General features: G+C 41.1%; 1 protein-coding gene and 1 long non-coding RNA gene across 3 annotated transcripts; both read left to right on the forward strand.

Annotated features, from left to right (window-relative positions):
• Nucleotides 1–584: 584 nt before the first annotated feature.
• LOC134094642 (uncharacterized) lies at nucleotides 585–11,347 on the forward strand. Of its 2 annotated transcripts, none has more exons than XM_062548248.1 (10): nucleotides 585–995; nucleotides 1,244–1,723; nucleotides 2,280–2,432; nucleotides 2,826–3,019; nucleotides 3,112–3,213; nucleotides 3,911–4,006; nucleotides 4,878–4,988; nucleotides 9,623–9,731; nucleotides 9,859–10,170; nucleotides 10,271–11,347. In XM_062548248.1, the coding sequence occupies exons 1-10, from the start codon at nucleotides 620–622 to the stop codon at nucleotides 11,116–11,118; spliced, it is 2,781 nt and encodes a 926-aa protein (XP_062404232.1). In that variant the 5' UTR covers nucleotides 585–619; the 3' UTR covers nucleotides 11,119–11,347. The 2 variants fall into 2 exon arrangements, with proteins under 2 accessions (XP_062404232.1, XP_062404233.1); XM_062548249.1 differs by having other exon boundaries at nucleotides 586–995; nucleotides 10,319–11,347.
• A 545-nt stretch (nucleotides 11,348–11,892) lies between these two features.
• LOC134094695 (uncharacterized) lies at nucleotides 11,893–15,930 on the forward strand. The gene is made up of 5 exons (XR_009940471.1): nucleotides 11,893–12,541; nucleotides 13,752–13,843; nucleotides 14,070–14,313; nucleotides 14,534–14,641; nucleotides 15,916–15,930. It is a non-coding gene; the product is annotated as an uncharacterized LOC134094695 (long non-coding RNA).
• Nucleotides 15,931–16,934: the final 1,004 nt, after the last annotated feature.

Here is a 16,934-nt window from a genome sequence, read left to right on the forward strand (position 1 = left end):
CCAATAAAGCTGATTCTGATTGCACAGAGTTTCAGCTTCTCCCCGGGTCATATACAATCCCATGGTGAACAAAAAGACACAAAAAGTTTTGGCCCTGCAGCCATTACACATAGGAATAAGTCATAGCTATACTTTGCACAGGTGTTTATTTATTGGTGCTTTTATAGGCTATGCATTTATTTGTTTATTTTATATTCTAACCATATGTTTTTACAACCTAAACCATTTTTACTGATTTATTTAGTTTTCTTTTCTTTTTACGATCAGTATATTTTCTTTCACATCACTATACAGTAGGCCTAGGCCTAATCTGGACCTGACATACGTTTTTTTTTTTATTTGCCATTTTTTCAATTGCCTAATTTGCCATTTGACCTGAAAGATTTATTATTAGGCTATCATTAGGCTATTATTTGCCTCTTTTTTTTTGGTAGCCTAATTTGCCTTTTCTTATTCTACTAAATTGAGTAATGTGCTCTGTGCCTCTTTGTTTTAGCCGTGGGGGGGGGGGGGGGGGGGGGGGGGGGGTCCACTGATTGGTCAGATGAAATGACCTCATACGCGCGACGAAGCTCGGGAATCTTTAAATGATCAGCCGCCTGCGAAAGCAGCAGATAAGATGGCGATGATGGAAGACCAGAGAAGTAAAGTAATCCCTTGGTCGATGAGCGAGGTACAGACCTTTCTGAATGTGATGGCTGAGGGCCGCATACAGAAGGAACTGGCCGGAGCAACGCGAAATGAGAAGGTGTTCCGGGAGATAGCCCAGCTGATGGCCGGCCATGGCTACCACCGGACTTTCCAGCAGTGCCGTGACAAGCTGAAGAAGATGAAGTTTGATTACAGGCAGGCAAAGGACCACAACAACCGGAGTGGGCCAAATCGAAAGACGTGGAAGTGGTTCGGCGAAATGGACGCCCTTTACCGCCGATTGAACCAGGGCAAGGAGAATGGCGGGGATAACGCGACGTCTTTGTTGCAGGCGATAGCAAATGGTAAGTGTTGTTCTTATCCCCTTGGTGCAACGCTTATATCTTAACAAATACATGTTTTATATCGTAACAAATACATGTTCAGACTTTAACGTGTGTAAAAAGTTGCACAGGTGTCTCATGTAAGTTGTTAGTGAGCTAGCAAACAACGCTATCTTTTGGAAGGCTACGGTGTCTCACCTATCGCGGTTACTGTGTTGTGGTTTACGTGCATGCGTTTCGTATGTTCACACTTTATTTTCCCCCTCAAGACTCGGTTTGTGCAACCGATGAGTGTTCGGTTGCTGTGCTCAGCGAAGACCCTTCAACCCTGCAGGCTTCAGGACCGACATCTGCAGCTGAGGCAACACCTGCTAGAGGCACTCCACGTTCCTGTAAGAATAAAGAAATGGCACAAGAGAGACTTGTGAAGATGGAAGACCAGACAAGGAAATTCAACTCTTGGTCGGTGAGCGAGGTGCAGACCTTTCTGAGTATGGTGGCTGAGGGCCGCATACAGAAGGAACTGGTTGGAGCAACGCGAAATGAGAAGGTGTTCCGGGAGATAGCCCAGCTGATGGCCAGCCATGGCTACATCCGGACTTCTCAGCAGTGCCGTGAAAAGCTGAAGAAGCTGAAGTCTGATTACCGGCAGGTAAAGGATCACAACAACCGGAGTGGGTCAAACCGAAAGATGTGGAGGTGGTTCGACCTAATGGACGCCGTTTACGGTCGCCGCCCGGCGAATCAAGGCAAGATATAAGTTATAGCCTATACCAAATTGATAGTAAAGCCAGACATGAGAATACATGGATATAAAATCGGTGCTTTCATTATACATCTAAACACGTCAAAATAAGCTAGCTCTTTACTATTAATTACAAATTAATTTTATTACGTGTTTAGGTGTTTCTATTGCTTTACCATGGATAAAGGCCATTTTGGGGTAAATCTGGTGAATCTAGATTTTTGTGGTATCATAATGCATCATCTGTCCCCATAGTCCTTTTCCACTTGTTAGTCTGTATTGTCTTGCCCCCCAAAGAAAGACACTAAATCTAAAAATGTAAAGAAAAAAATGTTTCCAAAGCGACAATCACCCTGCTATGTTTTATCATTGGTAGCCTATTGCTGAATACAGTTTGCTGCAAAGTGACAATTCATGTGATAATTCTTTCCTCCTCGGAAATTGCCAGACATCTGCAGAGCACATTCAAATGCATTGCGCTTACCTATGGTCAGGATCACCCATGCTAATGTTTCTGTGATCTCAGCTCCGAACTTAACTGGTAGCCTATTTTGTTTTAGCTGCGGCAGAGAAACACAGCAGCCAGAAAACCTCACCACACTCACACAAGCCATTCAGAGGGACCTGTGCCGCCACATCACAATCACCCACATCAAGTTCTCCTCCAGGGTGTTACCCAAGTCGCTCCACACCACAGCAAAGGTTGCTTAATGGCAAGTATTCAACAGTGTGGTCGTTATGAGTTTATTATGAGCACAAAGCTAAAACAAAAGCAGCTCAAGCATTTTCCCCAAGTCTTGCTACAGGTCATACCTTTAGAGACCTGTTGCAATACTTAGTAACATGTCATGTAAATTCAGTTATGCAGTTGCGTTTATATAACTATCCTAGATAACATTTACTTGTTAATCAGTCTCTGTATGTGCCATGACTCGGTTAATGGCAATATTGATGTATTAATCTTAATATTAATTGTATTAATCGTAAGCCTGCAAGTCACCAGCGCCCAACGACCCAACTTAAATGGCTGTGCAAGGGGATTTTGGATGTTTTTGGCAATATTGATGTATTAATGATGCTGATGAATGCTACGTCTCTACTTGTAGTTCCCCTGTCCTCCCTGCGTCTCTGTGTGCCACCATTGCGGCTGCTCTCAGCGATTTTGTGGCGGGTGGCAGAGCAGCGCCAAGTCAAGTACTATACCAGGCTGGAGGAGTTTGTCTGTGTTATTTTGGAGGTGCTGCCAGACCTACTTAGTGCTAAGAAAAGGGCTGAACTACTTCTTGGCCTCAGAGCAAAGGTGAGAGAGAAGTGAACGTGTTGGTGTTGTATTGTTTAAATTGCTGAGATTGTCTGACTTTCGTTACACCTCAACATGTTTATACTTTCAAGTTCATTCTAGAATTATGCCGTGATACACCATCAGTGAATCTACAGACAATGCAGCCACACCTGGACAGGCTCTACAGCATCGCTAAATCTGCTTCAGATATGGTAAGACTGGCTCAGTCCCATTCTCCACCACGAAGACTCAGACTGTGATGTGTGTTCCCGCTGTTAAGTTCATCAGGACTTAGGGTTGTCCCACTGTGAAATTATGAAGTGCATGAGGGCTCAGTCGTACCCTTTTCTGTGCCCTTTCCTAAAGTTAATGCTGACTTGCAGACCACTCAAAGGCATTACCAAAAATGTATAGCATTGTGATATGAAAGACGGGGATACGCAAAGGGAGGCTGGCTTGAAAAAAAGCATCAGCAAATCACTGCCATAAAATGGAAACGTGTTCTGTATTTTTATTCTTTTTATGATATTGTTGAGTGTTGAGAGTACTTTGAGAGCAAAGATTAACCAGAGTCAAATTCCTAGTTTGTTTGCGCAAACCCGGTCAATAAAGCTGGTCTTGTCGATTATCAATATGTCACAGGTGCTGTCCCATTCCTGTTCTTAGCATTTTGAACCCTGACAGCCTCTCAAACTCAATCACTCAACAGATATCAATTCAGTCTTTGAGGCTTTAGGCCGGGTGTAGACCTCAGGGCAGAGAATGAGATTGTAGCCTTGCACTTCACAAATTGGTATATTTGTCATGAAGGCTGTAGGCTGGTAGGCTTCAAAAGGATGCATGTTTTTTCTGACATGCATAATAATTAATGCACCTTCTCAATAGTTACTCTTATTGTTGTATTTTAAGAATAAGGATCCAATGGTGAATGCTGCAGTGAGCGACTTTGTCAATCTCATCCAAACCATCTTAAGGAGTCCTCAGGAGAAGAAGCATTTCTTCCTGGTGAGTCTCAGAACATGAAATGCCCTTTGAAATGCATTTTGTATACTCAGATTTCCCCCGAGAAGAGACCATAACATCATATGTTGTTCCCTGTGTGAATTTAATCAGATTTGTCTCGTAGTAGTATGACTAATGTTGTGTGCGCCTATGATGTATACTACTGCTACTTTTATATCTGGGTTATTTTTCTTTGTTGGTTTAATTTCTGGCAACTGCTGCAAGAAAGGTGTGTCCACAATATTGATAATGTCATCAACTGTAGTCTGTATGTATAGCATGAACATACAGTACCTAAAAAAATATTCACTCCCTTGGATATTCCCACTTTTTATTTATTTTATCAATTGAATCGTGGTCAATATCACTTGGATGAAAACAAACTATTACAAAGTAATGTTGGTTAATTACAAATATTTAATGCAAGACTGCATAAATATTTACCCCCTTCAAGTCAGTATTTAGTAAATAGATGCATGTTTGGCAGCAATTACAGCATGGAGCCTGTGTGGAAAGGTTTCTATTAGGTTTGCACATCTGGATATTGCGATTCCACTCTATTTTCTTTGCAGAACTGCTCAAGTTCTGCCAGGTGAACAACACTTTTCAAACCAAGCCACCACTTATTCAACATTTATATTTAATTAATGAACATTGCGTTGGAGAAATCTGCTTTCACTTTGACATTAAAGTGTTATATTTTTAGTAAATTATTGTAAAAAAAAATGCTAGATTAAATGGACCAATGCCATTTATAAAAGCAATACAACGGGAACATATCCAAGGGTGGAATCATTTTTATAGGTACATATTGGTTTTTTTTTTGGTTGTTTTTTTTTTAAATGTAGCATCATCTCTTCCTGCATTGTTTCAGGAAATCTACCCACTGCATTATGGTCCCAAATATGATGCAGCCCTGCAGTCAATGGTGTGGGAATTTCTTCACAGCCTGGAAAAGCTATTACCAGTACCTAGCTTCCATCAGGTGTGTACTGTTATGCTACAAATGTTGCCTGTTCAAGGGCGGTATTATTTAAAGTCTTGTCTATAACTACCAATTTTATGGGAAACTTCCTCTCTAGGATGGTATACAGTTTGGTAAAATAACACTATTCTTGCATATTCATTAAACAAATATACTCAGAGCAGTCAGAAGAAATCAGTATAAGTGTATCTCTCCTTATCCTTTGAGGGAAACTTGTTCTCTGCATTTATCCCAATCTGTGAATTAGTGAAGCACACACTAACCTGGAGCAGTGAGCTGCCTGCTACAGCAGCGCTCAACAATTTAGAGGAGGCTACATGACCAATGCCTGGCATGAAGCATTACTATTCTGGGCCCATTTATTCATTCCATTTGACTAACAAACATGAGCATGAGCAGTTATTTATTTAACCTTTATTTAGCCAGGATTGTCCCATTGAGACTAAGCGTCTCTTCTAGGGGTGTCACGATACCAAAAAATCAGTAGTCGGTGCCAATACCAGTAAAATTACACGATTCTCGATGCCAAATTCGATACTATCGTTAAAAAAAGGATTTTCTAAAATCCCATGTACTTAATGAATTTCTTTATTGAAATATTTGCAGAATACTGAAATATAATTTCTATAACATACAGAGCATAACAGAATACAGTATCCAATTGCGAGCATATCACATAGGCTTACACATAATTAATTAAATCACTTTTCTAATGGAATTGTATAAAAACCAACAACTTGCATCGGCTTTTTATCGCTCTGCTTTCATATAATGTGAATGATTTTTTTTTAGCCTACAAGATGTAAAGTCTTTATTTGAAACACACACACATTCTGTAACTATTTATACATTCTATATGAAATTTCTGATCTTCATTAGCAGCAAACTTTATGCAGATTATAGCCTACTATTCATATTACAACTCCACCTCTTAAATTCAGCTGTCTGGTTGAAGCCTCAACATTTTGTAAACAAAGTAGCAGGCTAAGCTTATCATACTGGATGGACTGTTCAGTTTCTCCACATGTGTTTAAGTTTCAAGGTAAGCTACTTTTTCTCCTTGGGACAGAACCTTTTAAGACTTGGAGTTGAAAAACATTGGTATTGAGATGGTCAGTCAACTTGAATGCAAGAGTTTTAATGTCTGCAGCATAGACTAGCTAATGATGCTAACCGGATTTTAAACAGTAATTTAGCTAATCGTCTTCTGTGCGTCATTGCGTTCACGATTGTGAATGTTTTATTTGGATTAAATGTGCATGTCGTGGGCGGGTGTCCATTGAGCACGTACTGTACGAGAGCGGGCCAAGGAGAACAAGTTAACTTTTACTTTACTTTTACTGTTTGGTAAAGTTGCACGTATAATCTACAAAAGCTGCGGAAGAACTATGCTTCCACCCGGGCAGCGTCAGGTGCATCAGTACGACCACGCTTCCAGGAATGATCTTGGTTTTCATGGAGACAGGCTGTGTGTGTGTGTGTGCATATGTGTGTTCATGAGAGACAGACGCGTGACAGAGAGGGAGAGCAGGGAAAGGAAATTCAGCTTAACGAATGTTGCGTGTTTTTCAATACCGTTAAAAAATAGATAAATAAATAAAAAAAAGTAACGAAACAATATGTGGCGGCCGGTGCTGAATCTGTGGCACATCGCCACAAATTAGTCTATGTGTGGGAAGCACTGTAGCCTATTGCCCAGAGGTGGGACAAAGTCATTGTTTGGCAAGTCACAAGTTAGTCTCAATTCATTGCCCTCAAGTCCCGAGTCAAGTCCCGAGTCAAGACAGGCAAGTCCCGAGTCAAGTCCAAGTCAAAGGCCAACAAGTCTCAAGTCAAGTCCCAAGTCCTACTGTCTGACTTTCGAGTCCTTTCGAGTCTTTTTAAAAATCGAGTGAAACAGGTATTTTGTCAATTGAATTTGTGTGTGCTGGAGAGGTTGAGATGCAAATCTGTCCAGCAGAAATGTCAAATGGTATCTCTAGCACATTCTCAATGAAATATAGGCCCTATGTGTTAAAATATGTGTTCAATTTGTTAAGAAACCACTGATAGGCCTACACAAGCTGAAATAGTTTTATAACATGTGACCATGTTTATTACATTACGAAAATGTAGGCAAAACCGTATTGCCATAAGGGGGATACAGATAACTCACAGCAGTGGCAATCTAGTCTCTGCTCAAACCTCCAGTCCACACACACAGAAAATGGTGTGTCTTGTGTCTATTTCATATTTTGAATTCACAAACTTGACATATTTTGTTAACAATTTATAGTATTTTAGGATCTGCATAATTACTTATAGCTAAAAATATTCAGTGATTTGAATACTTCATATTGATTACACTTGTCTTTAATGATATTACAGGGTGGTGTGTAGGTCTAATTGAGTGCCTGTCACTTTAAGAAGTACGTTAACGTAATTAGGTTTCATTCGGTTAGAAAAATAGTCACACATAGTTCAAGGATATACGTTTTCATTAAATAAAATGAATGTTCAAAAAACTGACAAGGTAAAGAAAATATTTCTGATGTCATAGTAAAATATCTAGCAATGTTAACTTCTATGATTTAGGTAGGTTACCGTGGCATGGCATTGTTGTCCCGTTCACTTTTTCCTTGGTCATGTTTAATTGGGTGGGTGCTTAACTTACTCTACCATGACATGGAGTTTGATATGTATCCAATGAGTAACAACCAGTGCTCAAAATAAAACGTTATGGTAGCCTATTCTCCTCCTGATAATGTTAGTGGAATGGATTTAATGTGAATGTACATAAAAAGACGCAGTGGCTATATGATAGTACAGCTCACGTTTGAGGTGAAAATGTTCCACCTTTTAAAAGCCTAATCCTAATCGTGGTTAAATCCATCAATTAGACAACAGAATCAGTAGGGTAGGCTACCAGTTTGTTTTCATAGTAGCCTACCAGGCATATGTCGATGAAGCTGGGAGGAATTTAACAAGTTCTACACAGTCATTCGTTTCTTGTTGGTCTCCACGTAATTTTTGTAGGCAGACGAATTAACGAAATAATCTTAGGTATCATTTTGCTGGAGCATTCACGTCCGTTGTCTGGCCCTGCGTGTTGTCTAGCTTGTTCCGCGTGGTTGGCCGCTGTCGAATCAAAACAATCTAGGCTACAGTAAGTGATTTGATTGGATTTTGTGCCGAATACGCGCATTGTCTCACGCACAGCCGCACACACATAAATAAAGTCCGTGTCTACATTTTATCTTTTTGTCTTTCGTTTTTTTTATGGGAAGTAGCAAGTCTTTACAAGTCAATAGGCGCAAGTCCAAGTGAAAGTCCGAGTCATTGATGTTAAAGTCCAAGTCGAGTTGCAAGTCTTTTTATATTTTGTCAAGTCGAGTCTAAAGTCATCAAATTCATGACTCGAGTCTGACTCGAGTCCAAGTCACATGACTCGAGTCCACACCTCTGCTATTGCCCCCATCAGTTCCGGAAGAGTCGCAGCACCGATGCTTATGCTGGCGTCGGTGCTTACGGTGCTTCAAAAAAATAGGCATCGCCGGTGTTTTTTCATTTTAGAATCGAGAGGTATCGCAAGTATCGGTTCTCGTGACATCCCTAGTCTCTTCTGCCAGGGAGTCCTGGTCAAAATGGCAGCCAAACAAATAGTTTCAGACACATTTACACATTTACATAAAACACAGTATAGCAGCTAAGAGTTTTGTGAAATACCTCTAAAAGCAATGACATTCCTCAGTGCACACAGTATTAATTTCTCTCTTAAAAGTATCCAATGAATGCAAAGAGTCCATACTCCATGTATTCTGCAAGTCATTCCACAGATGTGGAGCAAAAACAGAAAGTACGAGGGGTGACAGACTGCAGTAATAACTTGTGTGAGGAACGTGTGCTATATGATGATGTGCAAAAAGTTAGAAGATCACAGATACAGCGGGGGAGTTTGCACAACAATGCTTTAGCAATGAAAAGTAACATGTGCAATTTCTGCCTTAAATACAAAGATGGCCATTGAACTTTAGAGTACAGATCACAGTGGTGAGTTCTTGCGGGGGCCCCTGTTACAAACCGCAATGCAGAGTGATAGACTGCATCCAGCTTTTGGAGGAGATATAAAGGTGCATGCATATAAATTGTGTTACCATAATCCAACACTGAGAGAAAAGTACTCTGGACCAGTCTTTTTCTTGTTAGAAATGAAAAGCTTTTTTTTTAAACGAAAATAAAAACCGACCTTAGGTCTTAGCTATTTTAAAAGATTGTTTATATGTACTTCAAATGTGAGTTTTTGGTCCAGCCAAATGCCAAGATATTTATACGACATAACCCTCTCCAAGGAGGCGCCATCAAGTGTTGTTAAATGACCATCAGGACATGATCTTGAGCGTGTGAATATCATATACTTGGTTTTCTTTGTGTTTAATGCTAGCTTTAACTGCAACAAAGCATTCTGATTGGATATGAAGGCAGTTTGTAAAGAATCCAGAGTGTCTAGAGGAACCAATAGTGTATAAGATGGTATCATCAGCATACAGATGTACTTTGGCTGGATTTAGGCCTTTATCTAAATCAGTGAGCAGTGATGTTTGAGATGATTGAATTCCCTGGATTCACAAAGATCTTACCTTATTTTGCCATTACAGGTAGCTTCTTTGCTTGATGACCCCTTACACTTGGAAGATTCCCTAAATATTGAACCAAAAAAACTTCGGAATTTGTTGCAATACGTCAAAAATGGGCTGTTGGATCCAGGTTAGTACAAAACAAACAGAAAACGCAAACCACTGTGTGTTTTATTGCATCAATCATGATTTAAAATGAACTACGAGACGAGTGTATAAAGATCAGTTAAGTACTAATATTGTTTTGGGGGTTCCAGGATCTTCATCTTCAGCCATGAAGCCAAATACTATTCTCTCCACACTATCGGTGTCCATTGCCTGGCCCCGTGAACAAGCTGACACTGAGAAAAGCATTTCGTTGTCCAGGGACACCCAGCCTTCAGTCAAGGAAAGAGATGGACAAAGAACTGTGGATGAAAACGTGGACAGGTGGCCGACGAATGATGAGGATCTAGGTGGGGATCTGGATGAAGAAGACGACATTCTGGGATGCTTGAATGAACATCCACAGAGAGACTTGAATGAAAGACATTTGAACCAACAGAAGGTGGAGATGACTGGAACTAATGGTGAGATTATTGCTGTAGCAATGTAGCTGCTTGGCTGCTCTAGCTGTAGCAAGTCGAACTAGGTAGCCCTGAATATTTTTATTTTTCATTTTTTTCGTAGACATCAGACGGCATGTACTCCAGGCTTATGATTCACTTGAACCCGCAGGTTATACAAGTAATCAGGAGAGCACTGACAACAGTAGGAGCGAGAAGGCGGCCCCAACATCCACAGGAAGTGATACTGGAGGATCCTCACCAAACAGCAGCTCGCTGGAGACCGTCTCTCAGAGGACTGACACGGCTGCCAGCGGTCCACCGTCCCAACCCACAGAGAGTTCCCACGTCTCAGTCACTGGAAGGGATCACTTGTGCAAATTGTGCGGATTAGGGTTTGCAACCCTGCAAGGTCTGAAACGGCATCAGGCCGTTCACCCAGAGGTGCTTGCAGAGCGGGCCACGGCCACGCCCGGGCACCTGTGCTCCTACTGTGGCAGGACGTTCAAGTCTCGGTTCACGTTGCAGTGCCACATACGCGTGCACACGGGGGAGCGTCCCTACAGCTGTTCGGTGTGTGGGAAGAGCTTTACCCAGCAGTCAATTATGTCCGCGCATAGGCGAGTGCACACGGGGGAAAAACCCCACTTGTGTTCTGTGTGTGGAAAAGCCTATATTACCTCAGGGGCTTTATTGATTCATATGCGGCTTCATACCGGAGAACGGCCACATAAGTGTGAGATTTGTGGCAAAGCCTATAGGATGGCGTGCCATCTGACTGTACACAGGAGATTCCACACGAAGGACCGACCGTATGCCTGTACTGTGTGTGACAAACGATTTAGCACCAGTAACCTGGTAAAGATACACATGCGCACGCATACTGGGGAGAAACCCTATGCGTGTAAGTTGTGTGAAAAGAGATTTTCAACTGCAACCACTATGAAAATACATCAGCGTGTGCATAGGTGAGCTGGGAAGCTCTCAGACATTAGAGTTGTGCTTTTGTTTGCATTTTTACAGTGGTGCCACAAATCTCAATCACATTTGTGACGAATATAAAAGCTTCCTGAATCCTGTGTGTCGAGCTAGCATTATGTTTACAAGCAAGTGTCTTTCTGCTGTTTTTATGAACACTTAAGTGCCTTTGTCTTATCAACAAGTTCCCCTTGTTCTATTAAAATTCTGTTCAAGTTGGTGATCATTCTTGTAATGTTTTTTTAAATCTTGTAATTTAAACAATGGCCTAATGGAAAAAAAACATACAAACCATAATCATGAGAAGCACTTTTAACATTAAGTACAGTACATTAAGTGCATATTGAACAAATATATGCGCAACCTTTTGAATGATCCAAAACTATTGTTGGAACAGAGAGTACTGGGCAACTCATTCCACCAACGTGGAACCACTGATGAAGAAAATCTTGAATTTGACCTAGCGTTTGTCGTCGGTCGACACAGCAGACGCTCATCAGAAAACCGTAGTGGGCGGCTGGGAACGTACATCTTGATCATTGAATTCAAGTAGCATGGAGCACATCCAGTCAGGGTCCAGGCCAAACTGAGAGATTTAAATTTAATTTTGGCCACTATAGGAAGCCAGTGGAGAGTAACTAAGGGAGAAGTTACATGTGTCCTTTGGCTGATTGAAGACTAGATGTGCTGCAGCATTCAGTTGTAGTGACCTTAAGCAGGTATGCCAGCTAATAGTGAATTACAATAGTCCAGCTTGGAGAGAACCGCGCCCCCCCAGCACACGACGTCATTTCAACGTTGATATTTGGGCTAAATCCCGTCGGTCCGTCATGGCCCTGATTTCAACCAAAATTAGACGTAGAATAATGGTCTTGTTTTGGCCGGCCCATTTTGGTCTAAGGAAAGACGTCTTTAGCACGTCCTTTTTCAGACCACATATCAACTAATTAAATCCTGATGTAAATTATCAGTTATAGTCTACCTAGGACTACATTATCGTTCCTGTCGACCATCTTTCCCCCCCGGGGATTGCCCAAATCCGCCGCGAACTCTACGGGCGCCCGGCGCCGCCATCTTGGCTGCCGTTAACTGCGTGTGTGACTTTTGTTTGTTTACTCATGGCAACAGTTGATATGGACGGACAACTCTGTTTTTAGCCTTCTCCCCTCTGAAAAAAAAATCAGAGGAAAAATTCAGATGGAAAAAAATCAGTCATTGAAATAATGAGTAATTAAAATTCTGATAAAAAAAAAAAATCACATAAATGTTCACGTAAAGGAGACAGGAGTGAACTCTGCGCATGTACAAGAGGAACGGAGGCGGGAAGCCGTAGCCGAGCCCATTTCGAACTTTGTTTGAAACACACAGTCAGTTGAAGCCGTTGAAGAACAGCGTGAAGATGGAACCTGCTACTGAGGTAAGTGAGTTTATGCCTATGATTTAGGAAGTAGAAATGTAACATTTTGATCGAGAGTCAGTTTTGCCTAAACGAGACGAATGCTCTGAACACCATCAACAGTGCTATCAGAGATGATTATGCGGACAGCGGAGTAATCGAGGATCTGTATGTTACCATGCTAACTTAACCTGTCCTGGGCTAGTTTTACTTGAGTGGAGAAATTCTTCTGTGTTAATTCACTCTACCGCTGATAATGTAGTCGGACTTGAAACCCGTTTGTAATTGCTGTTAGGTCCCGTTATCTCTATGAAAGGAAAGTATTTTCTGTCTGATCTATTCGACACAATTTAGGGCCGTTTGTGGTAACGTAGGAAGTTAGGAACCTGATTGCAACACGCATGATTTCGTGGACCTGCTTAGAACGTTCACAAAGGTAGCGCGAAAATTTGAATTTTTTTCGCGGCTAGATCTACCCGTCCCGAAGAGTCCTTTGTAACCATGGATATCTCTCCACCGTCCTGCTAGATACACTAAACTAGAGTAGACAAGCAGCGCGCTGTTATCCACTTCATTTTTGTTGTAGCATTTTGGTAGCAACAACTTGTACTTGTTGCCAACAGGACTATTTTAAATACCAGAATCGCTATTAGGCCCGCTCTCCATTTATTGTTTATGGTTCATAGCAAGCAGTCATCATTACCAGACGTGGAGAACCTGTTGACCAGTTGTGCAGCATGTTAATAGTGTTATTGTTGTTGTTGTTATTATTATTATTATGAATAATAATGATAGTAATATCTATCTATTTATTGACTGTCATTTGGCACAGAGTAGTAACAGAGTGGTCATCATTGTCGAGGCTCAGATGCCCAGGTTGTGCAATATGTTGGTATTTTAAAGTGAAAGGTAGGGGAAACTAGTTGTGTGTTTATGTGATTGTATTGTAGCGCCGAAGCTATGTACCCCCTTGTTGGACTATCCCCTGTGGTCCCTTGTGTCCCCTGGTTTCCTGGTCTGTGTGTGTGTCTCCCTCTTCCTCCTGTGTTATAGACTGTGTCAATAAGTTCTGATGGGTTTGTGTTTAATGATTATTTTTGGAAATTGGTTATGTAAGAAGTGACACTTCCAGCGTGTTTTTACTAGACGCTGCTTTTGAGGTCTGGGATTCCTGTCATTTTTCTGTGTAACTGTTGCTTTTTCTAAAGCCTTTGCTCATTTGTCTTCTCAGCACATCAACTCTTAAGTGTGTCCCTGGAAGATCTACCATCAACTTCCAGAACTGCAACTGCTAGTACTGTCAGATGGTGAATGCTACTCAGGGTAAAAAAAAAAACTTTACGTAAAACCATTTTCATCTATTATTTCAAGTTCTGTCTCAAAATGTGTTTGAAGCCATTATTCTAAGCTAAAGTAACTGCTGGATGACTTTGAAGAATCTGAACAGTGTACGGTTCACTATGTACTGAATTTTATTATTTCTAAGTGTTGTAGCAAGCAAAGTTGTTTTATTCTAACTTTGCTTTTTTGTCTTTTTTTTTTGAAACAGCAAACACCATTGTTACACCACTTTGAAGGAGAGCCTGGTCATTTGGTCCCCTCAGCTTCTCCCTTTCTCAGTGATATGTTCATTGTGGCTGGGATAATTGTGGGGCACTCTTTCCTTCATGGAGGACCCTGCTTGTCTGGACTCTGTGATGTGGTTGTCCATACTGCTTCGTGGGAGCCCAGACACGGCTACAGTAAACCTGGAGGACTGTGCAGACCTGGACATTAGAGAAACAATCAGGCTTGTATGTTTACATAGAAAATACTAATGTTTGATGTTATGTTGTGTTTTTATTTTGTTTTGTTGTTGTTTGTGTGTTGCCCCCAAAAGACTGTGGGTCTTTGATTTTATAATGATTTTAGAAAAACTGAGGAGTCAACTGGTGGACCCACTATTATGATTCTATAAACTTTTAACACACTGTCTAACCATTATGTATCTCTTTCATGCTCTCCATCTTCAAGCTGGAGGTGGAATCAAACCTATCAGCTGAAGAAATGGGAAGGGTACAGAACGTGGCCTCTTCCTGGGACCTCCCTCCGCTAACCACAACCAACAGGACCCTTAATGCTGTGAGTGAAATACATTTATATTTCCCTATGCTTTAGTGTGCTATACATTTTCCTTTCCCCCCCGCATTTGGTAATTTAGTCAATCAGCAGACGCTTCTATCCAAAACAACCTAAAACTACACTTTGGAGGTGTGTTTTTTTATGTCGGTCTGGTTTGACTTGATGTAGCCGTTTTAAGACGACTGCAGACGTGATTATTTCTGAGATTCTGATAAGTTTTCAACCATGACGTATGCACAATAAATTCCAGTTTTGAAAACATATCAGAATCTCAGAAATAATCACGTCGTGACGCCTTCTAAATGCGGCCGCGCTGTCAGCTGTTCATTCACGACAGCGGAAGAGAAAAGTACCTGTTAGCATGCTAAATTCGACATCCAAACGTAACAAGGAGACTCGCGCGAGCTAAACTGCTATTAATTCTGCTTAACATGCTGCGCAAATGTGTTCAAAACGGCTGCTGTACGGTCCTAAAATGTACACCGTACTGCTGCATTCAAGTTAACTCTGCTAACGTCTCACAACGTAGCCTACATTAGGGAGACTAAACTAAGTTATGCATTCGAGCTGTATCTCCAAGCGTTAGAATAGTGTCAACGAAGAGACTCTTGTGTGGGGGCGGATCTGTGGGGGAAATCAATGTGAATTGGAATTGTACATTGTAATTGATAACACCTGCGTGTTCAGGGCTGCCCGCGGTGAAGCCAGAGAGGGTTAGGAGACGCTAGCTAAGGCCGGGGATGTAGGAGTGAGGACTGATTGTCGCTTCCCAGTCAGGGGGTTTTCCTCGTAAGCTGCTGTGGAGGCAGCGTTGGATCGGGTACTTCACCGGCCAGCGGTTGAGACCACACAAGAGTCTCTTCGTTACACTATTCTAACGCTTAGTGATACGGCTCGAATGCATAACTTAGTTTAGTCTCCCTAATGTGGGCTACGTTGTGAGACGTTAGCAAAAGTTCACTTGAATGCCGCCGTTTTGAACACATTTGCGCCGCATGTTAAGCAGAATTAATAGCAGTTTAGCTCGCCGTATGTGGCAACAACAATCCTTCAACAATCGTTAATGTTTTGTTAAATGCACATGCAGATGCAGTGGTTTCATTCGGGCAAAGAAAAAGCTGCGTGCGCGCAGCTCAATGAAAGTGATTCAATTGATAACATGATTTAAAAATAATTTCAATCGTACAACATAGAACATTATTTCGTGGCGGCCCGCCACAGATTACTCAATGTATGGGAAACACTGTTAATGAAAATGTTTCCTGTCATTTCAGCTGCGGTGAAAACTGGAGCAACAAGGCTGACCGTGACATCGGGAGAGCTGAGGCAGATCATCTTAAACATGATGCACCTGGACGGTCCGGTGGCGGAGACTTCAAGAATTAAATAAAATTACAATGAAATGGATAACGTTTGTTTGACTGTTTGTTTACGCCTAGCTTGCTATTGTAATGTAGGCCTATTAGATTATGTATTTATCATCTAGATGGTTAAGTTGGTAAATGAAAATGCTTAATGCACATTTTAAAAGCCTATAATAGGATAATATAGGCTTATTTTAACAGCAATAGTATGGGTAATGGTAAAGTTAGTAAGTGCTTAATGCACATTATTTAAAAGCCTATAATAGGATAATATAGGCTTATAAATTAATATATAACAGCAAAATTCTGGTTGAAAGTAGGTCCATGGCAGCACCTAAACAAGACGTGGTTTCAACCAAATTTAAACGTTGAAAAGGCGTCTTTCCATAGACGTCTTTTCAACAACCATGAAAAGACGTCATCTAACCTTTCACTTTTAAACCAAACTGGGCCGTTGTTTCGACGACTTGACAAGACGTCTTTTCAACGACTTTTCAACGTGATTTTGCTGGATATGGCCTCTACAAGAAGCCTTCCTAATGCTGTAAAGGATGAACCGACATGGCTTTGCAATTGAGGTATAACTTTGATTTCTGTGACTGAAAAATCATACTGTATGTTTTTCATATTTAAAAGGACAGTGAAATGGAATCCATATCATTATCCATATCCATATCATTCAGAATATATATTAATATCAAATTCGCCATATTAAGTCTGTAGGCTACTACAAGTGACACTTGTCATTGACACATAGCCTAAGCCTATGTTGAACTTCTTCAAATTGTGTGGCTGTGAAAACAATTAGTTTTGCATATTTAAATGGGGGGTGAAATGGAATCCAAATAAGATGTACTACAATTCTTAAAGTACATGTCAAAAGGTTTCCATTTCAACCGTTTTAAATATGCGCAACTTTGTTTTCAACC

Source organism: Sardina pilchardus, chromosome 10, assembly GCF_963854185.1.
Source record: "Sardina pilchardus chromosome 10, fSarPil1.1, whole genome shotgun sequence".
NCBI lineage: Eukaryota > Metazoa > Chordata > Actinopteri > Clupeiformes > Clupeidae > Sardina > Sardina pilchardus.

Coding starts and splice junctions, on each gene's coding strand:
- LOC134094642 (XM_062548248.1), top strand. CDS start 620: ATGGCGATGATGGAAGACCAGAGAAGTAAAGTAATCCCTTGGTCGATG. Junction 2,433..2,825: donor ACAGCAAAGGTTGCTTAATG/GCAAGTATTCAA, acceptor CTCTACTTGTAG/TTCCCCTGTCCTCCCTGCGT. Junction 10,171..10,270: donor GGAGATGACTGGAACTAATG/GTGAGATTATTG, acceptor TTTTTTTCGTAG/ACATCAGACGGCATGTACTC.